Source organism: Spermophilus citellus, assembly GCF_964194105.1.
Source record: "Spermophilus citellus genome assembly, chromosome: 6".
Taxonomy (NCBI): Eukaryota; Metazoa; Chordata; class Mammalia; order Rodentia; family Sciuridae; genus Spermophilus; species Spermophilus citellus.
The window spans coordinates 130,221,330-130,248,119 of NC_138187.1; the positions used below are offsets into that span (position 1 = coordinate 130,221,330).

Below are 26,790 nucleotides of genomic sequence, written 5' to 3' on the forward strand. Positions count from 1 at the left end.
CTCTCTACCCACCCCGGAGTTTGGAGAACTTTAACCCCGAAGTTCGCTCTTTCCTCCGACCAGAAATGTCCTTCGGGGAAATGTCCGTACTCAGGGAGGTGCGGGTTAACAGCACGATCCAAATCCCGTGTGGTTCTCGTTCCGCCCTAACCCGGCCTACACGTCTCGGGATATTTCTGTAACCCTCTCCCTCCCCGGAGTGACTTTTTAATCATAAAGGGGCTAGATTTCGTTAACCATCAGACTTTAGTCTCAGAATTTCAACAAGTTTGCTGCTCCCCCAGGGGTCGGTGGGATCGCCCTCTACCATTCTCCAGGCTGTTGTATGGAATGTGCCATTTACGGAGGGGTGTGGTTTAGTCCGATCTGTTAAGGCCTTAAAGAGGAGAGCTGTTGTAATAAATACACTTACTATAAAGGATTGGCTACTTTGTATAGTGTTTTCTAAACAGATATTTAGTTTTTAAACGTTTTCATGTTGTCGATTTCCCTTTTCCAAGTTTTGTGGGCAACGGAAGTATTTTCAGAGTTCTAAAAAAAGGTTTGGGATCCTGGGAACAGTTTTGTTGCACACCATTCTCTGTGTCCTACTAGAGGATCCGTTTCCAACTGGTGGTGGTATGGGACTGCGTACTCCTATGCCTGGGTGGGAATGCAGAGAATGAGCTAACTACCTGACTGCTTCTGTGCCATCCAACTTCAATCCGCATCTCTGTACATCACCACCTACTGACAAAGTTTTGCTGGCTTTTTGGTAAGGATTCTAGATGGCTCTTTCAAATTACAGTGTGAATACTTATTTGGCATAGAAAGTGGCCAGTATATTTTATCAGGAAATTTTTCCTTAGGATCAGGTAATTAGACAATATTATAATAAAGATTTATTTTATCTGGATTCGATCTTTTGTCTCCTGGAAGTAATTACTGTGTGGTGAAACTAAATTACTATTTTTCCCTGCCATGAAATCAGTACACTAGGTTGTGATGAATTTGTATTCCTAGATTTAGATAATGAAATATCCACAGAACTTTTTTACTGGAAAACTTGGGGTTATCACTTTGTGGACATAAATATATTAAGCACATTTATTATTTTTTAGAGGTATTGGGATTTCTGCACAACTTTTTCTTAATGTGTTGTTAAACATAATTAAACTTTGTCTATCCCCATAATTTGAAGAGTGAAGTCAATATATTGTGGGCTTCTCTTGTCACTTTCAAATTATTAATTTCAGAGCAGTTTGGTTTCTGATTATATTTTAGTGATAAAGTCTCTGTAATTATTTTTTAAAGAGTCTTTAATATACTTATGACCAATAATAAAACAGAAACAAATAAACTTGAGTTTGGTGGTTTGTCAAATTTTGCTATAAATAATTCCTAGCTTAGGGAAATGCGATAGTTTCAAAGTGTAATTAAGAATCTATATTACCTTAGATCATTTAACAACAAGAATGTAGACATTGACTTGATTTTAAAACAATCAAAAAAGAAGTATGTGTTGAAAAATATCAATGTCAGTGCATCATTTGGTGTACATTTCTGTCCATGGACCATTTTTCTAGTTCTTGTTTTTACTGTAAATGTTTATTTTAATATAAACCTAAATATTTAAAGGGCATTTAGAAATGAATTAATGGTGCTTTGACACCAGTATCTAAATAAAGCATATAATGGGCTGATTGGATACAGCATGGTTTTCCATGGATGTCTAGGTTGATATAGTACATTATTTCTTATTAAATTATTTATTTCATGGTGCTGGGGATTGAACCCAGGGGCTCATGCATGTTAAACATATGCTTTGCTACTGAGCCACATCCCCAGCATAATATATTATTTCTAAGTAATTTTGTTCATACAAGGTAGCTGTCTTTACCTTTTACAGTATTTATGACAGCTCAAATATGTTGACCCTTAGTTTCAAATTAATAACATAAAACTATAATCCTGGAACTAGAAAGAAAAGACAACTCAGTTCACAGGACTTAATGTGGTGGACAAATGACATGCTTTGTATCACATACTACTAGTAGGTCCCAAAATTGAACCTAGAACCTAGTCTTAATTCCCCATAGTAATCACTTTACTTCTGCCTGAGAAGTAGTAATAATGTCTGTGGTGATTCAAAAACAGTATATGGTGTTTTTTAACTTGAGAGTGCTTTGTGACTCTTAATCCTTGTGTAGAAGGAAGGAAAGTGCCACTTGTAAAAGATGAGAAAGAAAGCTCAGATTTACTGACAGGCCCTCAACTAGAAACCAGGTTTCTTGATCCCAGCTTGGTATATTCTCCAGGGATCCTCCTCCCTTGTTGAAAATGATCCAAGTCACTCAAGTCAGTCAGTCTTGCTCCTCTTTGTAACAGAGGTGTGCTTGATATCTTTTGTTTAATACTTGAGAATACAAAGAGTCTTTGCCATTAAAAATTTAAATGTGAAAACAGGCTCTTACAAGTTACTTTTATTGTTTATAATTACAATGAAAATTAACAGTTTTCCCAAGAATCCAGATTGCTTTCTTTTCAAGAATGTGTGTTTAGACTCTAAAAATATGTTTGTAGCAAAAAAAAAAAAAAGTTTCAAGAATCCCTCAGTTGGGGCTGGGGTTGTAGCTCAGTGTTAGAGCATTTGTTTAGCATGTGGGAGGCACTGGGTTCAAGTCTCAGCATCACATTATAAACTAATAAAGATTGTGTCCATCTACAACTAAAAGTAATACCCATACCAAAAAAAGCCCTCAGTTATAGGGAAAACTTAGAAATCTGGAAATTCAAGGTAGCTTGTAATTTGTTACTAAGCAAGCACATGATGACACTTAAGTTGTCATGGCTGTAAATAAGCCAGTTTCCTTATATCTCTTCAGGTATTCTTTTTGGTGTTTATGGATATGTGCGAGATGAGTATGACTTTATTAACCTTGGGTCCGTACATTTTATTATTAGCTTTTATCTAAAAAGACAATCCCAGACTGGGTGTGGTGGTCCACACCTGTAATCTCAACTACTGTAGAAGCTGAGACATGGTTTGAAACTTTGAAGTCTCAAAAACTGAAAAGGGCTGGGGATGTGGCTCAGTGGTAAAAACACCCTTGTGTTCAATCCCCAGAACCAGGAAGAAGGAAAAAAAGGATAACATAATTTTTAAAGCCTGAATAATGGGGAAGTTGGTTTTATGAGAAATTAAAAGCACTCAACTTTTTCAACATATTTGATTAATTGAAATAATAATACAATGATTAAAATAGAGTAGACTACTGAATAAACATTCATTGAGAAAAAATGCAGTCAGGCACTGTGCTTTCACTTTATCTTGTTTTATCCTTTCTAAAAATATTTAACCAGGGTATTTTTTTTAATACCCAGAAAAACTTAAAAGCTTTTGTTACCCAAGGTAATAGAGTAGTAGCAGAACCATGATCTAATAAATACAAATCTAGCTATAGCATTCTTTCATGATACCACTCTTTACTACCTAGTATTTGGTGTTAAAATGGTCAGGGTTTTTTTTGTTGTTGTTGTTTCTGTTTTTGTTTTTTGCATGGGATCCAGCTTAGACTTGTTCATGCTAGGCAAATGTTGTACCATTGAACTATACCCCTCAGCCTGAATACATTCTTTTTTTTTTTTTTTAATCTTTTTTTAGTTTTCGGCGGGCACAACATCTTTGTTTGTATGTGGTGCTGAGGATCGAACCTGGGCCGCACGCATGCCAGGCGAGCGCGCTACCACTTGAGCCACTTCCCCAGCCCATGAATACATTCTTTATTCATAGATTTTAGCTCCACATAGGAAATTTTTTTGGAGAAAACATAGCCAAGATATTTCAGTATGAGCACTGTTGTTTGACATTATACAAAATAATTTTCAGATATATTTTTTAATTAAAAGCATTACATTAAAATCAGTTTCTTCAGTTTACCGGTGATGATTTTGAAACCCAAAGAATTAAACACAGATAATAGCAAGGCTGCATTTAGAATGCCTGAATCTTAGTCATTCTACTTTCTGCATATGTGCTGTATTTGGTTCCACAGAGAATATATTACAGGTGCAGGTCCCTGATTTGAAACCTTTGGGGCCAAATATGGGAATTTTGAGTTGTTTTGGTTTTCTTTTTAATTTAGAAAAGATAATGGGGTACATATAACATAAAAGTACTACCTCTGGGGTAGTACTATAATCAAACACATTGGTATCTTATGAAGTTTTATGAATATTCACAGAGGAGATGGGTTTGTAAATTATGAAAAAAATTGGTTTTCAGAACTTAGGGCGTTCTGAACTGTGAATTAGGGATTGTGGACCTTTAATGGCGTAAATTGAAAAAAATCACTTCTAAACTCAAGAGAGCTGTCAGTCACTGAGCAACTCTTAGGTGCCAGGTATTTGGCCAGGTACTTTATACAACTATTTCAAAATCATGCAGTAGTTCTTCAAGCAAGGTATATATTATCCCATTTCATGTGTGAGGCCTGGGGCTTGGAAAAATTAAATACCTGGCACAGTTCACCTAACTATTAAAGAGACAAATCAGGAATTTGAATCCAGATGTGAACAACCAAAAGCCATTATGATCTTTCTCATGTGGCACCCTCACAAGGTGTGGTTTTTCCCGCAATGATTGTACACTGTCTTTGGAGGGTGATGACATTTCATATTGGGACTTGTGAGGAGGGTTAACCTTAAGGAAGTTGGGAGGGTGGTAAAGGACACTCTTGGAAGGAACAAAGCATGTAAAGCAATTAAATGAGAATAAACTTGAGTAGGGGGAAAAATTGAAATTAGTTTGAGTCTTTTGAGGGAAAATGTAAATGATAAATGGTATTATTGCATTTACACATTTCATAATATGAGGACATTTCCCTTGATTAAAATATGCCAAAGAAATACAAGAAAGTTATGTGCTTATTTTACATTTTTGTTTTGTTTTGATACTGGGGTTGAGCCCAGGGGTGCTTAACCACTGAGCCATATCTCCAGCCCTTTTATTATGTTTTTTTAGAAACAGAGTCTTGCTGAGTTGCTAAGTGCCCCTTCCTAAATTGCTGAAACTGGCTTTGAATTATGATCCTGCCTCAGACTCCCAAACTGCTGGGACTACAGGCGTGTGCCACCCACAGCTTGTTTTATATATATATATATATATTTTTTTTTTAAATTGACGCCAAAACAAATCCAAACAGACAAATAACAAACTGAATCCAAGGTATATTAAAAGAATTATGTGATCAAGTAGTTTGTTCAAAGAACAAAAGAGTCTTATCACTGATCCTTTATAAAGACTAAAAGAAAAATCATGGCAATTGAAAGTTTCAACATCTATTAACAAAACTTGTTAATGCCATTAAAATTAGAAGGAATTTAATATTAGGAGTTTAACTTGACAAAGTTTCAAAAGTAAGTGGTTAAGTTTTTATTTTTTTAAGTCTTGGTGATAAAACTTTTGCTTTTGAGGTGCTGGTGACTGAGATAAAAAACTAATTCTTTGGGGGAGATAGCATGGCATAGCAAAAGAAACTGGGGGGGGCATGTGTTTCAGCCTCTTTTAGGTTTGTATAATGGACATGTTGAACTTCACTGGAGTATTACTACATTGCATTTAACAAAGCAAGCATTTTATTTTTTTAAAGCTTTTCTCATTGGTTTGAGCTCTAAAATTACCATTCATGGAGCTGTGGTTGTGGCTCAGTGGTAGAGCACTTGCCTAGCATGTGTGAGGCACTGGGTTTGATCCTCAGCACCACATAAAAATAAATAAATAAAGATATCGTGTCCATTTACAACCTAAAAATATAAATTAAGATATTAAAAATTTAAAAAATAGCATTCATTATTAAGAAGGAGAAAATGATTTCAAATAAAGATTTTTGTTTTGAGCAGTGTTTGGTCTCTTGTTTCCAGAAATGTAAAACAAGGCCACCACACTATAAAACTCAGGGACATCATCCTCATTATAGTCCATGTGTATGTTGAACCTATGTAGTTGTGTGATTTATAGTCTGCATAGCCAGAATTTATTTCTGTCTACTTGAACTAAAGATATTATTGCTATAAAGTATTAATTGTTTGCCTTTTTAAAAATTCTTAGCTGCAAGGATAAATGTAACTTAAGATTCAGAAGTAGTTTTTTGGATGGTTGAGACAGCACCTAGGGGACTCTGTAATGTTGTATACAAGTAGAGAAAATAATTGATTTAGCACAGGACCACTTTGGTCAAATTGAGCATCCTTTTTTTTTTTTAATTGGTTGTTCACAACATTACAAAGCTCTTGACATATCATATTTCATACATTAGATTGAAGTGGGTTATGAACCCCCAATTTTACCCCAAATGCAGATTGCAGAATCACGTCGGTTACACATCCACAATTTTACATAATGCCCTATTAGTAATTGTTGTATTCTGCTACCTTTCCTATCCCCTACTATCCCCCCTCCCCTCCCCTCCCATCTTCTCTCCCTACCCCATCTACTGTAATTCATTTCTCTCCTTGTTTATTTTCCCATTCCCCTCACAACCTCTTATATGTAATTTTGTATAGCAATGAGGGTCTCCCTTCATTTCCATGCAATTTCCCTTTTCTCTCCCTTTCCCTCCCATCTCATGTCTCTGTTTAATGTTAATCTTTTCTTCCTGCTCTTCCTCCCTTCTCTGTTCATAGTTGCTCTCATTATATCAAAGAAGACATTTGGTATTTGTTTTTTAGGGATTGGCTAGCTTCACTAAGCATAATCTGCTCTAGTGCCATCCATTTCCCTGCAAATTCTATGATTTTGTCATTTTTTATTGCTGCATAGTACTCCATTGTGTATAGATGCCACATTTTTTTTATCCATTCATCTATTGAAGGGCATCTGGGTTGGTTCCACAGTCTAGCTATTGTGAATTGTGCTGCTATGAACATCGATGTGGCAGTATCCCTGTAGCATGCTCTTTTAAGGTCTTCAGGGAATAGTCCGAGAAGGGCAATAGCAGGGTCAAATGGTGGTTCCATTCCCATCTTTCCCAGGAATCTCCAAACTGCTTTCCAAATTGGCCGCACCAATTTGCAGTCCCACCAGCAATGTACAAGTGTACCCTTTTCTCCACATCCTCGCCAGCACTTGTTGTTGTTTGACTTCATAGTGGCTGCCAATCTTACTGGAGTGAGATGGTATCTTAGGGTGGTTTTGATTTGCATTTCTCTGACTGCTAGAGATGGTGAGCATTTTTTCATGTACTTGTTGATTGATTGTATATCTTCCTCTGAGAAGTGTCTGTTCAGGTCCTTGGCCCATTTGTTGATTGGGTTATTTGTTATCTTATTGTCTAATTTTTTGAGTTCTTTGTATACTCTGGATATTAGGGCTCTATCTGAAGTGTGAGGAGTAAAAATTTGTTCCCAGGATGTAGGCTCCCTATTTACCTCTCTTATTGTTTCTCTTGCTGAGAAAAAACTTTTTAGTTTAAGTAAGTCCCATTTGTTGATTCTTGTTATTAACTCTTGTGCTATGGGTGTCCTATTGAGGAATTTGGAGCCCGACCCCACAGTATGTAGATCGTAGCCAACTTTTTCTTCTATCAGACGCTGTATCTCTGATTTGATATCAAGCTCCTTGATCCATTTTGAGTTAACTTTTGTGCATGGTAAGAGAAAGGGATTCAGTTTCATTTTGTTGCATATGGATTTCCAGTTTTCCCAACACCATTTGTTGAAGAGAGCATCCTTTTTTTTATTGTGGGAAAATCTGACTATCAGTTGGCAGTGGCCTACGTCAGTAATCCCAGCAACTCTAGAGGCTGAGGCAGGAGGATCACGAATTCAAAGCCAGCTTCAGCAAAGGCCACACTAAGCAACTCAGTGAGACTTTGTCTTGAAACAAAATACAAAATAGGGCTGGGGATGTGGCTCAGTGTTCGAGCGCCCCTAGTTTAATCCCAGTACCAAAGAATAATTTTAAAAATATTTGACTATCTAGAGTCAAGGAAATGAAGCTGATTATAGAATTGCATTTCCATGTTTAAAATAACTGCCATTTAAGTAGTCATAATTATAGGTCTTTGAAATACTTTAGATGAAGAGACCACCTGCTGCCAAGAGTTGCAACTGGGTATTGCATATTTTCAGGTGCCTTGAATTGTATTTTTGTTCAGTTTTCACTAAGCAAGGTACTCTTCAGAGAGATTTCCTTTCCAACTACTTTTGGTTGTATAGAATCCTTCATTTGTCAAGATCATAACCTGAAAAATAAACTACATGAGAAATTAAAAATTGGGTTACCGAGAAAATAGAAGTCCACCCTGCTATGTTTTTGTTGTTGTTGGTTTGTAGTACTGGAGATTAAATCCAGGGCCGTGTGCATGGGAGGCAAGCACTCTACCAACTGAGCTATATCCCCAGCCTATCCTGCTATGTTTAGAGCTAGGATAACAGATGAAGTTGTCTTCCAAGATCATGTCACAGCTGTAAAGTTTCATGGCAACCTGTTCTTTAGTTGCTACAGTTCTTTTTTCTAGGCAGGGCTGGGGATTGAGTCCAGGGGTTCTCGACCACAGAGCTGCATCACTAGCCCTTTTTTATTTTTTGAGACAGGTGTCTCCAAGTTGCCGAGGCTGGCCTTGAACTTGCAATCCTACTTTAGCCTCCTAAATTGCTTGGATTACAGTGTGCCACTGCACCCTTCAGTCACTACTGTTTTCTTAACAAGAAACCTGGTTTCTTTAAAATCAGAGACTTAGAAAGTTTTTTTGTTTAGAATTATAACATCACATTTTTGTCAGGAAGATCTTAGTCACTTTGACATAGAGAACTAGTCTTGATTTACAGCTTCAGTGCTTTGGATGAGGGATTGCTAGCCATGAAATTCCAGATCTACCTTGCCTTCTTTCCCAAGAAATAGGACCCTTGGTCCACTTTGCAGTCCAGACCTGTGTGTACCCCTCTAACACATACTCCTACATTTAGAGCCTGTCGAGACCTGCTCTTTTTACCTTGGTTCTGTATTTCCCCAAAATCCTAGAATTTTTTTTCTCTTGATATCAGATGCCTGGCATTACTGATGTGCTTTGTTTTAATGAGTCAATACATCTCACTTGGTCAGGCCACAGAATTGTCCCTGGTGATTGAGTTAGGCAGTTGAGTAGATTCCATATGGTTTCCAAACACCCTCTGCTGAAAAGCAATCCTTTAGCTCAATAATGTGTAAACCTGAGACCCCTAAGTCTTCACCATTTGAGACTTCTTTGTCCCCATTTGCATAGGTTTTACAGTAAAATTCAATTGGGAAAAATCTTCTAGCCCATCTCATATAGCAAATATTTTATCTTATACTCATTGACATTTGTGTGTGATTTTCCTGTGTAGTGGAACTGAATATGGTAAGTCAGTGAAATATCTTGAGCCTTGGTAATAAAGCATACTACATAGGAATTAATATTTGTGTGGATTAAGACAAGTTAGTAAAATGTTTAGTAGAAAAATGTCATTTATCTAAAAAACATGTCTGGCTCATCTCCAGACTTTCTATAATTTTCTTGTTTGTTTGCTTTCCTGTATCTGGTAACTTTGTTTTTCATTTATATATGTAAGATTAAGATATATATATATATATATATATATATATATATATATATATACACACACACACACACACATACATACACACATACACACACACACACATTTATAGTGTATGCATGTATTTATATATAAATATTTTATATGGGTGTATGTATATATAGATATATAGTATTTGCATATATATTCATGTATGGTACTATGGATTGAACATTGAACCTAGGGCCTAGTGCTTGCTAGGCAAGAACTGTACCACTAAGCTACATCCCCAGCCCTTGATGTTTTAAATGTGAATAATAGAATGACTTAAAATTACATATCTTAGGGGCTGGTGCTGTAGCTCAGTGGCAGAGTGCTTGCTTAGCACATGTGAGGCACTGGGTTTGATCCTTAACACCACATAAAAATAAACATACAATACAGGCACGCTGTGTCCATCTACAACTACAAAAAAATTTTTTTAATTCTATATCTTAGAAGGAACTTGAAGGTAAAGATAAGTGAGATAATTGTAAGAAATTGTCCTGAACTAAGTTCAGGCATCCTGGGCCTCTATGAGCTAACATTTTTTATCCTGAAATATCTGATATGTAAGATTGCTTAATCATCTGAGGGATAGAATAATAGAAAAAGGTAAACGTCCTAAATTTTAAAAAGGAGCAGATAGTTGATGTGCAGAAATTTTAATAAAATCAGTTCCACAGAAGAGTTGGCTTTATAATGTTTAGGAAAGTTCTAGAGGTTGCCTCAGTAGCATATGTGAGTTTGAATTAGGATGGACTTAGGTTGGAAAATAGTCTTTGTTGTAGTAAATTGTTTATTGAAGTAAAGTTATGTAGCCTTTTTCAGCATTATTTTCCTCAGGCAAAATTGATACAATATTAATTAGCTCCTCTTAGAGCAGTGTGAGAATTAAATGAGGATTTAGATGGAGCAACTCTGAAACTGCTCTTGTAATCAAAATTCATGGTTTCACAAAAAAATCTGATTTTGTAGATCAGTAGTCTTCATAATGTTGAATTTCAGGGATATATTAGACATTTGATTCACATTTTATTTTTTAAATATGGATAATTTGGGAGACATTTTTTAAATGTTTTTTATTGTTGATGGACCTTTATTTTATTCGCTTATTTATATGTGTGCTAAGAATCGAACCCAGTGCCTCACACATGAGGCAAGCACTCTATGACTTAGCTACAGCCCCAGCCCCAGGAGACATTTCTTTTTTAAAATATTTTTTCCCCTTAGTTGTTGATAGATCTTTTATTTATTTATATGTGGTCCTGAGAATCGAACCCAGTGCCTCACACACGCAAGGCAAGTGCATTAGCACTGAGCCACAGTCCCAGCCCAGAGACTTTTTTTTAAAATGTGAATTATAAGACCAATTTATACTTTTTATTTTTCTTTGTAGTGTTAGAATTTTTTTTTTTTGATTTTTAACTTTTTGTTCTTTTGCAGTCTTGGAGATTGAACACAGGGCCTTAGCATGCGCTGTACCTTTGAGCATACTCCTAACCCCAAGTTTATACTCTTAACATGCTACTTATACTTATAAATAGCTGTGTTTTATTTGTTGTTTCTAGGCAGTTTTCTGGTTGGTTGGTTTTTGCTTTGTTGTTGGGCTACTGGAGATTAAATTCCAGGGACACTATACCAAAGCTACCTCCCAAGCCCTTTTTTAATTTTTGAGATGGGGTTCTCATTAAGTTTTCAGGGCTAGCCTAGAACTTTTTACTCCAGCCTTAACCCACCCAAGTGCTAGGATTATAGGCTTGCACAACTACTCCCAGCCCTAGGCAGATTTTGTTTGAACAAAAGTATACTGCTTTGAGTTATCTATAATTTATGCCAAACAGATCCTTTAGTGTTCTCTGCTTAGCTCCCCACTTTATTTTTCATTTCTACATTTTAAATGTATATAAAAGTGGAAGCTTCCTGGTTCAAAGCCCTGTGGGGATCATCCAGGAGTTGGTATGTTATGACCAAAATCAACTTTTTTTTCCTTGATGCTTGAGAGTGAACCCCAGTGCTTTTGCACATACTACGTACATGCTCTAGCACCAAATTACATCCCCAAGCTCTCTCCCCAAGTTACACCTAAAATCTAGATACAGTGGTTATATGAGCTTTTTAAGTGAGAACAGGCACAAAATTGGTATTTAAAGTTTCTGTGTTTCTGCCAGGAGTGGTGGCATACATTTGTAATCCCAGCAGTTTTGGAGGCTGAGGTAAGAGAATTGCAAGTTCAAGGTCAGTCTCAGTAATTTTAGCAAGAACCTGTCTCAAAAATTCAAAAACAGTTTTTAAAGGGTCAGGGATGTGGCTCAGTGGTTAGGCAAACTTGGTACCAAATTCCTGGTACCAAAAATAAATAAATATCTATATATATACACATACATACATACATATAGTTTTTTTGTTTCTGCCAGGCATTGTGATGCAACATTTTTAATCCCAGCGACTCTGGACACTGAGGCAGGAAGGTCACAAATTGAAGGCCAACCATGCACAGTGGTGTATACCTGTAATCCTAGCGGCCCAGGAAACTGAGGCTGGAGGATCATGAATTCATAGCCAGACTCAGCAACTGAACGAGGTCCTAAAAGCAACTCAGAAAGATCCTATACCTAAATACAATATAAAAAAGGGCTGGGGATATGGCTCTGGCAGAGGGCCCTTGGGTTCAATCTCAGGACCTCAAAAAAAAAAAAATCAAAAATTTTTTTAAATAAAGCTTTTATGCTCTAGATTTTGTATTGTTTTCCTTGTTGGGTCGCAGTTTTTCTTTCTGGTGCAAACTTTGAGACTAGTTTAAATGGAACTCAAGTTGATTTGAGTATTGGGAATTGTTATAACCCATTTGATGGTTTTAAAATGCTATAACTTGCTGCTTTCTTGGATCTAAATGGTGGGGTTTTGTTTGTTTGTTTGTTTTTGTAGTGCTGGGGATTGAACCCAGGGCCTTATGCATGCAAGGCAAGCACTCTACCAACTGAGCTATATCCCCAGCCTCATTGGATCTAAATGGTAACCTGAAAATTTTGCCATAAAGTTAAAAATCACTTAGTATAAAAATAGGGAGATGTAGGGCTGGGATTGTGGCTAATTGGTAGAGTGCTTGCCTGGTATGTGTGAGGCACTGGGTTCGATTCTTAGCACACCACATGGATAAATGAATAAAATAAAGGGTCATCAACACCTAAAAAAAAAAAAAAAAATAGGGAGATGTAAGAAATAGTAGCTGATATTAATTGGAGAATAATCTACCCGACACTCGCTTATTCTTAGAACAATCTTGAGAGGTATTCCTGTTTTAAAAGTGAAGAAAAACTGAAGTTCATTGAGGAGAAAGCACTTCCTTGGGGACATACCACTAGTAAGTGGCAAAGTCAGGATTTAAATCCAGTTTGGAAATTCGTTTTTGACCTCTCTGATATATTGTAAATTTACAATATGGGCCTCCAAGTTCTAGTTATTACTCATTATACACTGGAGAGTTAGTTTAGCTTTGGCTTGAATTTAAATAATAATATTTTGAGGGACTAATGTTGTTTCTGTTTAGGCTAGAAAATCTCTGAATACCCAAATCTCTTATATAAAATGGTATCTTTGCATGTAACCTATGCATATTCTTCTGAATGTTTTAAAGTCATCTTTAGATGACTTATGATGTCTGTATACTGTAAATGCTGTGTTAATAGTTGTTATACTGGGTCTGAGGTATAACCCATTGGTAGAGCACTTGCCTGGCATTCGTTAAGTCCCTGGGTTCAATCCCCAGCACCACACACGCAAAAGTAGTTGTTATATACTGTATTGCTTAGGGAATAATGACAAAGAAAAATGTCTGTACACTTTTTTTTTTTTTTTTAACACTGAATGTTTTTAGTCCATCATTAAATCTGCAGATGTGGAACCCACATTTAGAGGACTGACTTTAGTAGAATTGGTATTTTTTTTTTTTAGGTATCTTTAAAAGGCAGGACATAGTTTGAGAAATCAATCAAATTATTATTATAAGTTAATATAACTAGTCATTATGAATGGCCCTTGTTACCATAGATCATTTACCTAAATAATCCTTTCCTTTTTAACAATTTTTTATTAGTTTAATTTGGTTTGGCTAGTTACCCTTAATAAGACTCCATTCCTATACTCATATTTTGCTTTCCTCTGTTTTTTCTATTTGTTTTGTTTTATTATTTTTTAGTTGTAGTTGGACACAATACCTTTATTTATTTATTTATTTTTATGTGGTGCTGAGGATTGAATCCAGGGCCTTGCGTGTTTTAAGTGAGAGCTCTACTGCTGAGCCACAACCCCAGCCCCTTTACTCTCTTTTAATAGTTTTTATGACAAATGACAATTTTTTAAAAAAAACTTGTTATTTTTAGCTATTCATGAAAATAGAGTATATTTTGACATATTATACATACTTGGAGTATAACTTTTTAGGATCCTATTCTTGTGATTGATATATGACGTAGTGTTCAAATAACATAATTCAGGTCCAAATAACATAATTCTCAAAATTCTGGCTGTTTTCAGATCATTTAAAAGTTAAAATATTGGTGGTTTTAAAGGAAGGGATCATCTTTCAATTCAGTTTTGAAAGTTTCTTATTTCTCAGTATTGTCTGCATAGAATTTCTGCAGTTCTCTTTGAAAATTAGAATAAAGCAAATATACTTAATAATAGACTTCAACTAAGTTGTTTTTGTGTGTAGGATTTTTCCTTTTTTTCTTTTTGCGGCATTGGAGATTTAACTTGGGTGTGTTACCACTGAGCTACATCACGGCCCTTTTTAAGTTTTTGAGACAGGATCTCACCAACTTTCCCAGGCTAGCCTTGAATTTGAAATTTTATTAAAGAAACAAGTTATTTCATAGGAAGGAAACAGTTTTGTCTTGAAAGGCATTTGTTAGTCAAATGCCTGATAGGCTGAAAATGACAGTCTTGCAAACTTCCTTGCCACTGATGCCTTTTCCCACCCTAACCCTTTGCAGATGCTAAATCCATTTACACATCAAATACATTGCTTGAGGGGCTGTGTTGGTGGCTCAGTGGTAGAGCACTTGCCCAGCATGTGTGAGGCACTGGGTTGATTCTCAGCGCTGCATATAAATAAATAAATAAATAAATAAATAAATAAATAAATAAATAAATAAATTCCCATCAACAACTAATAAAAATATTTTTAAAAAATACATTGCTTGAATTTGGTGTTCCTAATGAAGAAGAGACAACCCCTGCCCACAAGAAGCTTAAGTTCAGTAAGACAGAAGTTTTAGCAAATTACATAGTATCAAAGGATTAAGAGTGTTGAGAGGTCAGGTTGGATTTGAGTGGGAGTAACCTGCACAGCCTTCTGGGACAAAGCAACAGGAGCAAGTGGTAAGAAACCACAGGATTGGAGGAACTTCTAGGTTGCTTGATTGTCAAGTGGCAAGAGATGAGATCTCAAAGACTTGAAGGATATTGGATATTATTCTATAAAACAGAAAAATAAGCTTTAACAGAGCTCTCAAATTTGACCTAAAAGCAAACTTTTTACCTTGCCCTTTGCCATAAATGTGGATATCCAGACATGAACGTGTTCAGTTTATATTCATATGATGCATCCTTTTCTATTCTGGTAGCATAAAGTAGTCTCGGGATTTATTTATGGATACTTGACACTCAGAAATTGAGTGATATTTTTGTTGCCATATCACAAGTACGAGATAAACTAAAATTATGCCTACAAGTTTGGAACCTAGAGTCCAATTATTAGGGATTAAGATTTCAAACTTCCTCTTCTGGGGTTGAGAGTATAACTCAAGGGTAGAGCTTATGTGGGGCCTGGGTTCAATCCCTAGATTACAAAAAATAAATAAGATAAATCCTACCTACTGTTGGTTTATTTCATGGACTTGTTAAATAAAAAGTTTTGTTTTTAAATCGTCCCTCTTCTGGGTATTTTCCTTTCCTTGTTTCCATGTCCTTTTTTCTTTGTTTTGTAAATAACACAGAAGATGCATTGTAATCATAATACTATTTTTCATGGCATTTGTCATTAAAAATAATCATTTTTCCAGAGCACAGTGGGCATTTCCATACTAGCCCCCAAATACTTTTTTAAATAGTTTTAATAGTTACATTTTCATTAGGATAAAACCTATTTAATATGATATTTACCATCTTGACCATTTAATGTACAGTTTAATAGTGGAAAGTATATCCTAACTACTCATGCCCCTTCTTCTAGCCCCTTGCAACCATCATTCTACTTTTTGCCTCTGTGAATATGACTACTATAGGTCCCTCATATAAGTGGAATTAATAGACTTTTTTTTTTTAAACAGGCAAAGTACAGATTTATTGAAGTGAAGGGAAAATAGCACTCAGAGGGGGCCAAGTAAGAGAGTCTCAAGGCTTAATAGACATTTAGTTGGAGCATATTTCAGGCTTTTGATAGAAGAAAGAAAAACAAAGCAAAATTCCTCTAGATTTTTATTTCTCTCTCTAAAACTGAGGATATGACAATACCTCTTTCTACAGCTAAGCCCCACGTGTGTTTTGAAAATTCTCACACCCATATCATCCTTACATATCATGATAATACTAAATAACCAGTGCTTATACTCACTGTCTTTGGATCTTAAGTGATGTTCTAAGACACTTTTGGAAGCTGGTCTGTGTGGTTTCTAACATGGAAGCTTGCTAATATTTCTAAAGGAGGAATTTCAAATTTAGATTTAGTAAGAAAGCAAAAATTAAGATTAGTTTGAGGCTGGCACCTGGGGCAGCAGCTCTGGAAGCCAGCCTGGTCTGGTGACCCGCCAAAGGTCCCAGAAACCTCTCTGCTGATCTAAGGGTGCAGCACAAGTGGCCAGAAGTTGTAAGTGACCAAGGGAAATCCTGAAGGAATTGGATGAATATTTTGAGAAGTTTGAATGAAGGAGAGAGAGTTGATGCCCAGAAAAGGCGAGTGGTACACTGCATCCAGACCACTCTGATTTGGAGCTAGAAGCAGGGCAATGAGAAGATTCAAATTGAGTCAGATGGCATAGCTAGTAGAGAACCAGGGCAGACAAGTCATGTTGAACTTTTTTGAAGCACATCAAGAGAGTGTGACACCATTGCAAAGTGGCAAAACTGGCCAGTATACGTCCAAGAATGAGATTATCACACAGGCAGGAAAACTGAATGATAACAAGAGGTCCCAGCCACAATGCAACACTAAAAATGGAGAGAATGCATCCAATAATCATAACCATGATAACGTCACCTTGGGAACACCCAAGGAAAAGAAAGTGAAGACCTCAAAGAAGAAGAAATGTTCCAAGGCCAAAGCAGAGATGGAAGCATCCCCTGCAGACCTTCCCATTAACTCAAATGAATCCAAGTACTGTGCAAACAGCTCTCCAATGGAGAAATGATAAGCTACCACAAGGAAGAGTGCCCCATCCAGTGGTTCCACTTCTGAGAATGACTCAGTCACAAACCAAGTCAAGTGATACTGCACCAAGTGTCAGGGAAGATGAGAAAATAATGAAAAAGCACTGGAAAAATCCAAAAAAGAAGACTTAAAACAGTTTGTGGACATTAAACAGTCTGAAGAGAACAGAATCAACCAGTATGTTTATTACATTGTCACTTTTGTTGAGGTGTGGGAATTGTCAAATGTAAATTTTTTTAAAAAAGATATTGTGTCCATCTACAAGTAAAAAAAAAAATTTTTAAATGATATACCCTTTAATAAAAAACATCTTTTGACTAAACCAGTAAGCTTTAGTCTCCTTCTCATGTATAACATTTAATTTAGTGTTATTGTATTTTTTGAAAAATTGTTATTGCCTTGAAAACAAAGTTTGGCAGTAATTTTGTTTATGAACTATACATGTGTATAGCGGTAAGAATAAAAATTTACAATTTTGCCTTGCAAATATGGTATCTGTATAATGAAGGTGTGGTGAGTTAGTTTATTTTGCTGACGTGTATTTTGGAAAGGTAGTTTTATGGCATTTGAACTGCCTCTGAGATGAGCAGTATAAAAATAATAATTTGAAATATTTTGAATTAAGCTGCATTTTCCTGTAACAAAATGTGAAGGACTGGGGTTGTGGCTCAGAGATAGAGCGCTCGCCTAATGTGCATGAGGCACTGGGTTCGATCCTCAGCACCGCATAAAAATAAAGGTATTATGTCCACCTACAACTAAAAAGTAAATTTTTTTTAAATGAAGTATTTTGGCTAAAATATGGAACTATTAAATAATTTTCAGAGAGCTACTCTAATTCTGCGTATGAAATAAATTGTACGTTCTGATATCTTGGAAAAGTTTTGCATATATATGATGTTAATTATTCTCTTCTTTCTACAGAAACAGGAAGGTTGTTGATTACTCACAGTTTCAGGAATCTGATGATGCAGGTATGTTTTGTGATTTCAACAAATTTTATGTTGGACTGACTAGTGGAGTTGGCAGCTAATATATCATATTTTAGTAATAAATTTTATGTGTTCATTTTGCAGTACTAGGGATTGAACTTAGGCCACTTTACTACTCAGCTACATCCCCCAGCATTTTTATTTTGAGAGAGGGTTTCGTTAAGTTGTTGAGGCTAGCCTCAAACTTGCAGTCTCCCTACTTCAGCCTCCTCTGAGTCAACTTGGATTAAGGCATGTGTCACCGTACCTGGTAGAATAAGTTTTATTTTTTTATTTTTAGAATATTTATCCAAATTATTTGTGTTAACCAAAATAAAAGTTGAATTTGCATGGGAATTAGCTTTCTTGTAAGTCATAGATAATAAACACTTAATTTTTTTTTTCTCACATGGTTTTTGAGTCCTAAAGTTAAATGTCCTATAATTCCAATATAGTGTTTATTACTTAAAGTATCTCCTGCTAGCCAGGCACAGTAGCCTGTTTGTAGTCCCAGCTACTTTAGAGACTAAAGCAGGAGGATCACTTGAGCCCTAGTTTGAGGCCAAACTAGACAACATAGCGAAACGCCGTCTCAAAAAATTTTGGCTATTATCAGAGTAAAACCTGTGTCTTGTATTAGAGGGCAGGGTTAAGGTTTTTACATAATAAAGTATCTAAAATGGGATTCCATTTTGTGTAACAACTTTGATTTATTAACTAATTCATCATAGTATTTCCTTCCCTCTTTTCTTCCTTCCTTCCCACTCTTCTACCCCTCCCCCCCTTGGGAAAGCTTTGAAAAATGCAGAAAGATACAAAAGAGGGCTAGGGTTGTGGCTCAGAGGCAGAGCACTTGCCTAGCATGTGTGAGGCACTGAGTTCGATTGTCAGCACCACATATGAATAAATGAATAAAATAAAGATCCATCAACAACTAAAAAATAATATTTAAAAAAAAAGATATACAAAGGAGTAAAAACTAAATACTAAATGCTGCCTTTTGCTCCAGGAATTTTGCTCTAAACATTTGTATTAATAATTTATTCCTTAGAACAGTCCCATTAATGAGATGTGGTATTACTATTCTCATTTTATAGTTAGGGAACCTGAGGCAGAGAGAATATTCAAGGCCCATTAGCTAGCAAATAGTATTTCAACCTTTTTGTTAATTCCTAGTCTTTTTTTTTTTTTTAACCTTTTAAAAATGGAATTGAAGCTACATCTCCAGCCCTTTAAAATGTATTTTATTTAGAGACAGGGTCTTGCTAACTTGCTTAGGGCCTGGCTAAGTTGATGAGGTTGGCCTTGAACTTGCCATTCTCCTCCTCGGCCTCCTGAGTTGCTGGGATTTTAAGGGTGTACCTCCATCCCCAACAGGAGTGGACATTAAATTCTTGAAGTGCTGCCTGGTGGATTCTCCTGAGGGATGGTAACATTCTAACCCTGAACTCTGTCCCACATGGAGTGGAAAAGGACTCCTCGCTACCACATAATTAGTGTTGCAGGAGAGAATAATTGCAAGCAAGAACCAAATTCTAAGAAGTGGATGAAGAAATGGCCAATACAGCTAGGCATGGATGCACACACCTGTAATCCCAGCAGCTCAGGAGACTGAGGCAGGAGGATTGCGAGTTCAAAGCCAGTCTCAGCAACAGCTAGGCACTGAGCAACTCAGTAAGACACTGTGTCTAAATAAAATAAAAATGGGGCTGGGGATATGGCTCAGTGGTCAAGTGCCCCCTAAGTTCAATCCCTGGGAGAGGGGGACAGTAGGAATGGAGTTGAGGTCTTGGTCTTTGACCCTATCTCCCTCATACTTAAAAGTATGTTTCAAATTTTATTAAAGGTCATTTGAAAAATTCCTCTAAATGGTATGATAGTCCATCATGGAATTTATAATATATCTAGTCACTTAATAATTGCTGAAGCTCCAGACTACTTCCATCTTCTTGCCATTACATGTAAAATGGTGTAGTAAATAGTTTTGGAAATAATCACCTTTTGATGTAGGACAATTTTCTGTAATGTATAAGGCTTTTGAAGTTAGAGCTATTTTTCTGAAGTGCTAGAGTACCCAGAATACATTATATGTGTTTGATATTTTAGTTTACAAGTAATTTGCTTTATAACAGTAATTATGTTAGGACTGTAGAATTCTAAGTTTTTTACTTTCTAAAATGCTTTTGACATAACATTATTATAATAATATTCAAATAAATATGAAGATGTTGACGATGGGAAAATCATAAAATGGAATGATATAAAATGACGAGATTTGGCTATAGGTATATAAAATATATATATATATGAGGACTAGAGGGTAATATACAAAAATGGAATTAATGTGATAAAACTAGGTTGGAAATTTTTTTTAAATAAAAGAAAATATTAGGAAAATCCTTTGTTTGCCATCTAAGTAACATGAGATAATTATTGTTAGTAAATATAAGTTGGTGCTTTTAACATGTAAACATAATATAGTTAAATGAATTTGAAAAATGCTCTATTTAGATGAAGATTATGGAAGAGATTCAGGTCCTCCTGCTAAGAAAATTCGATCATCTCCTCGAGAAGCTAAAAATAAGAGGCGATCTGGAAAGAATTCACAGGAAGATAGGTAAGAGGCATTGTTTTTCTATTCTTGCTGATTCTGTCACTCTGAAATGAGGGCAGTCTTTGATCTTTAAGTTGGTGAAATCTCCTTATATTTTTTGGATTGTTCTTACTGTCTACTTAGTGTTTTGCATATTTCATTCTCTCGGGTCATGCTCTAGGTCTAGAGTTGAGTCATGAGGCTTGATCAGATTCAACCTTAAATCCAAAGTGATTAGCTAGGCTTGATGGCACATACCTATAATCCCAGCAGCTCAGGAGGCTGAGGCAGGAAGACCACAGGTTTGAAGCCAGACTCAGCAACTTAGTGAGAACCTGTGTCAAAATAAAAAGTAGGGCACAGTGGGGCATGCCTATAATTGCAGTGTCTGGGGAGGCTGAGGCAGGATCACCAGCCTTAGCAACATCGAGGTGCTAAGCAATTCAGTGAGATCCTGTCTCTAAATAAAAAAGGGCTGGGGATGAGCCTCAGTGGTTAAGGGCCTCTGAATTCAATCCCTGATACAATATAAATAAATAAACCAAAAGAAAAAACACACAATAAGCTGGCAGCAGTGGTGCATGCCTATAATCCCAGCAGTTGGGGAGGCTGAGGCAGGAAGATCATCAGTTCAAAGCCAGCCTCATCAAAGGCAGGGCCTTAAGCAATTTAGTGAGACTCTTTCTAAATAAAATACAAAAAGGGCCAGGGATGTGGCTCAGTGGTTAAGCACCTCTGGGTTCAATCCCTGGCACTCCTGCCCCTGCCCCCTGCCTGCCCCCCCCCCCCAAAAAAAAAAAAAAACAAGAGAAGGGGAGGGAAGAATAGAAGTTCATTGGATTAGACAAAGGGGAATGAAGGGTAGCAATGGGGGATGGGAATAGGAAAGACAGTAAAACGAATTGGAAATAACTTTCTTGTGGTCATAAATGAATACATGACCAGTAAAACTCCACATCATATACAACCACAAGATTGAGGTCCTAATTAGAATAATTTATACATCATGTATTATTATATGTCAAGTACACTCTGTCATGTATATCTAAAAAGAACAAATTTTAAAAATTAAAATAAAAAGGGGGCGTGCTGGTGGGGGCTGGGGTTGTGGTTCAGCAGTAGAGCACTTGTCTACTGCATGTGTGAGGCCCTGGGTTCGATCCTCAGCACCACATAAAAATAAATAAATAAAATAAAGGTATTGTGTCCAACTATAACTAAAAAGTAAATATTTGAATTCCCTAAGAATGCCTCTGCTGCTACCTCAAACCTCAACATAATCATAAAGACTGCTTAAGAGTATACTTGGTTATTAAAATCAGTATTGACATTTTCATTGTAGTGATAGCAAAGAACAAGTGACCTCTCATTCAGTCACAAATCACTGGTCAAATCAACTGAAGCTTATAGAATCTTAAGTAGAGTGGCCTGCAGAGTTTTACTATCTCATACTCAATTCTCTTTTGTTTAAATAACTTAATCATTGTTGTGGGCTCCATCCTCGCCCATGCTGGGGATCAAACACAGTGCCTTATGCATATTAGGCAAGCACTCTTCCACTCCAAGCCCTCTCTTCTCTTAGTTTTACTAAAACTGAGTTTTAATTTAACTAATTTTGCCTCATGAAGCCATAATCTTGTAACTTTTGCTTGTTTTCCAAGGTTTTCACACACAGTCTCATACTCAGTGCAGCATAACTTCAAGACTTCTTTTATGATGATGATAATAATGAGAGTGAGGATAGCTACCACTTTGACTATTAATGTCAGACTCTATTATATGCTTTATATACATTATCATTTAATTCTCTTAACACCTCTGTTAGGTTAAGTGATGTTAACTTAGATGGGTTACCCAGCAAATGAACAAGCAGGTTTTGAAACCCTGCCAGTTGGACCCAAAATCCATATTTTAGCCATTAGGCTATGCCACTTCCAAGTAACTCTACTACAGATGAGCAGTTCAAAGAAATTACATAGTATTTTTCATTTCTTCTAAGAAACTTGGAGCCCTAAACTTATTGTTAAATCTATACATTTAGCCATATGTGATGGCACACTCCTGTATTCCAGCTTCTTGGAAGTCTGAGGCAGGCGGATCCCAAGTTCTAGGCCATCCTGGGCAACTTAGCAAGACCGTCAAAATAAAATTTAAAAAGAGTTGGGGATGGGGATGGGGATGGGGCTGGGGCTATAGTTCAGCTGCAGAGTGCTTGCCCAGCATGAGTGAGGTACTGGGTTCAATCCTCAGCACCACATAAACATAAAAACAAATAAAATAAAGGCATTCTGTCCATCTACAATTACAAAAAAAAAAAGTTGGGGATGTAGCTCGGTGGTAAAACATTTGCCTAGCATTATAAAGGCCATAGGTTCAATCCCTAGGAAGGGGGGGGGGGTGAGGGAGGAGTGGGTGTGTGTGTGGGTGGGTGTGTGTATGCATGTATATATATGCATATATCTAGGGGTTTTTTGTTTGGTTTTGGTTTTGGTTGAAGAATTTCCAATGTTTTTTTATTATTATTATTTGTTTTGTTTTTGCTTTATGGGTTGTTGTTGTTGTTGTTTTTCCAAATATGTTTTTTAGGAAAAATATAATATAAAATTATACCATTGGGAGAGAAGTCTTCCAAAGTTCCAAAGGGCCAGGGATGCGATTTACAACAATTTTTCATTGTATTCACTTATATTTCTCCTAGGAATGAACTGCTTATTGCTGTTATAATGCTTCATCAATGTAATTATATCTAGTCTAAAGCTTTTCTTATTGCAACCATTTGATTTTATTATTCTCTCTGAAATCTCTCTGAATTTTTATTGCCATTGGATTAGATGCCTTGTGTATTCCCTTAGAATAATGCTGTGTTGATTTTTCTATTATTCTTCACTTAAAAGTTCAGCTTTCATTTGACTTTGCCATAATGGTGCTCAAAGACTAATAGTGTTTACAATGATATAATTCTTCATCATTGGTTATATTTGTAAATTAAATGCCTGTGTGTGTGTGGAGGGGGGGTGTTGGGAGTCAAACCCAGAGCCTTGTAAAAGCAATCACTCTACCAGTAAGCTCGCAATTCTAACCTTTAAGTCCCTATTTTACATGAAAAATGTTGATATAGTATAGTCACAAGTTTCAGAATTATAAAGTATCTCAGAGTCAGATTACTTGGTAAAGAAATATAGTTGTTCTCTTTAGTTCAGTAATTTGTCATTTGACTATGGTCTACATTATGGGAAATACCAAAGTGATTTATAAGACCTGATGTTTAAAAAAGGAAGGTCAAGATGGCAGGTTTTACAGATGAGTGTTTCTTTTTTGTTCATCAAAATTTCTCATGAAGTCATAAAATGTTGGCACTCAAGAGTAAGTGCCAAATGATTTGCTTATGATAAAATTCCCAACTTAAGATTTGAGGACATGAATGTTTATGACTTGAAAAGGTTTTTTTTTGTTTGTTTGTTTGTTTTTGTTTTTTGTTTTTTAAGTTGTAGATGGACACAATACCTTAATACCTTTATTTTATTTGTTTATTTTTTTATGTAGTGCCGGGATTGAACCCAGTACCTCATCATGCTAGGCAAGTGTTCTATCACTGAGCTACAACCCCAGCCTTAAAAGTTATTTTTATGGGATATTCCTGTAATCCCAGCTACTTGGGAGGCTGAGGCAAGAGGATTGCCAAGTTTGAGGTCAGCATGGGCAGTGAGACCAGGCTAGGGATATAGCTCAATGCTTACTTGCCTAGCATATTTCTAGGCCTTGGTTTCAATCCTTAGTATCACCAAAAAATAAATAAATATTTTTTTAAATTTTCCATTTAACTTTGAAGCTCCTCAGCTTCTTTTGCACAGTGGTTGTAAGCTCACTCTTACTTTCTCCATGGTACAAAGCAGGCATTGTTGATATTTCTTTCTTTCTTTCTTCTTTTTTTTTTTTTTTTAGTACTGGGTGTTGAACCCAGGAGCACTGTACCACTAAGCTATGTTCTCATCCCTTTTTTTGACTTTATTTTGATACAGGATCTCACTAAGTTGCTGAATCTGGCCTCAAACTTGCAATCATCCTGCCTCAATCTCCTGAGTCATTTGGTTTCTGAAATATTTGAAGCAAAAATTATTAGTAAATAACTAAATTGTTTTATTTTCATTTTATATTTAGTACTAAGCTACATTCTCATCCCTTTTTTTGACTTTATTTTGATACAGGATCTCACTAAGTTGCTGAATCTGGCCTCAAACTTGCAATCATCCTGCCTCAACCTCCTGAGTCATTTGGTTTCTGAAATATTTGAAGCAAAAATTATTAGTAAATAACTAAATTGTTTTATTTTCATTTTATATTTTTTACTTTCTCTATGGAAAATACTTTTTCTTATGAACCAGGCCTGTGCTGAGACACCTTCTTTTTCACTTTGGGCCTTTGGAAGCAATTTGTTTTCCATAATAGATAAAATTAAGCTTATTCACCAACATCACTGTGAAGTGAAGAAATAATAGAAGCAATTTTACTGTTCAGCATTTGTTTGAACATTTTATTTTCATGCTTTTCTCAAGTCAGACATCAGAGATCTGTGGTCATTTAGACATTGATCTAAGACTTTAAGTGTTTACCCTTTCTCCTTTACCTTATAGTGAGGACTCAGAAGAAAAAGATGTGAAGACCAAGAAGGATGATTCTCACTCTGCAGGTATTAAACTATTTTCAATGTGATAAGTTCATTAGGCATTTTAACAAGCAATTTTGTACATCAGGCACTATTGCAAAAACTAGACATACAAAGATGTCTCTAACTTCAAATAATTAATAATGATTCTGTCCTGGTGGCTTATTACAAAACAGGCACTCTGGGTTGTGCCCCAAGATTTCCAATTAAATGAATATAGGTGGACTGTTGAGGCTTTCTGTGTGTTTTTAAGTATCTGTAGATTATTCTTATGCACAGTCAATACTGAAAACATTCTACGTGAACAGATAAGACTTCAAACTAAATTTATATATGTGTATAATCTAAGTGAAATAAACCTTTATCAGTTCTAGGTTGAAAAGCAAAAAGGCTTAAATTTCAGTGCCACTTTTTTACATTTACATCTATAATTCTAGCACCTCAGGAGGCTAAGGCAGGAGGAAGGCAAGTTCAAGGCTAGTCTCAACAACTTAGCAAGACCCTACCTCAAAATAAAAAATACAGATCAGGGGAAATAACTCAGTGGCAATGGTAGAGCATCCCTGAGTTCAATCCACAGTATCTGCACGAAAAAAAAGAGAGAGAGAAAAAAAGAAAGAAAGAAACCACCTACAAAGAAAACTTTTTGTAAGAATTAATGAGGCATCTCCATGGACTAATGTTCAATCCTGATGACTTATTGCTGATACTAAATGTTAAGTTTAACTTTTAAAAGAATTGAGGATTTTTTTCCTTATTGCTCCCAGACACTAGTTTTGATCTATATCCCTGCTTTGTCTTCTTGGGTTTTCCTTTTAACTAGACAGCTATTTAGCTGATATTTAGATGGTAAACAAGGTTCTGCTAAATTCACTCTGTTTTACTTTCCTGCTATATGTATGCTGTTTGGCTGCCTACATTGAAAATAAATCATTTTAACATTTTATACTATCTGGTGATCTTAAGATAATGTAGCATACACTTATTTATTTGCCTTGTGAATCCTAACTTGAATATCTTACCTTTATTAGTTTTTTGAGCATTTCAAGATACATAACTCTGTACTAATATCAAGAATAGGTGAATTTATTTTAGGGTCCACCAACTCAGCTTTCTTCTCTATTGTCTGTAGATGAGGTTTTTGGCAGTGACTGTGAGGATTTGAACACTGAGCATGGCAAGGCTCACAGGACCCTGAGTGTTTCAGAAGAATGACAGCTAAACCTTAGTAGAATAAGAGAGCTTAAAAGGGCTATACTAGAGTCTAATACAGCATAGCTTGTTCTAGAGCCAGGGACCTGGCAGACTGTCTTTAAACCAAATTTATTCTCAAACACCCTGAGTATTGAAAAAAAAAAAAAGGTTTTAATTAAATTGTAATATGTGAAAGTAATTTTTTATAAGCTTGTCCCAGGTATTTTTAGCTAATTGATATAAACATGTTTTTAAAGGGTTCCCTCTAGCCCCTCTAAATTGTAAAGGGTAATGATTTGACATTGGTTTTTGTCTTATATCTTAAGATCACTGGAAAACATTCATCCCCTCTTAAAAATACTTT

The 26,790-nt window shown here is 36.0% G+C and overlaps 1 protein-coding gene across 2 annotated transcripts in view; it reads left to right on the top strand.

Annotated features, from left to right (window-relative positions):
* The window catches only part of NUCKS1 (nuclear casein kinase and cyclin dependent kinase substrate 1), a 36,183-nt gene that overhangs the window by 887 nt on the left and 8,506 nt on the right, over window positions 1–26,790 (top strand). For both annotated transcript variants that reach the window (XM_081297487.1, XM_081297486.1), the window contains exons 2-4: window positions 17,930–17,979; window positions 20,488–20,593; window positions 25,201–25,256. In XM_081297487.1, coding sequence (XP_081153613.1) covers window positions 17,930–17,979; window positions 20,488–20,593; window positions 25,201–25,256 — 212 coding nt within the window. The remainder of the gene's footprint in view (window positions 1–17,929; window positions 17,980–20,487; window positions 20,594–25,200; window positions 25,257–26,790) is intronic.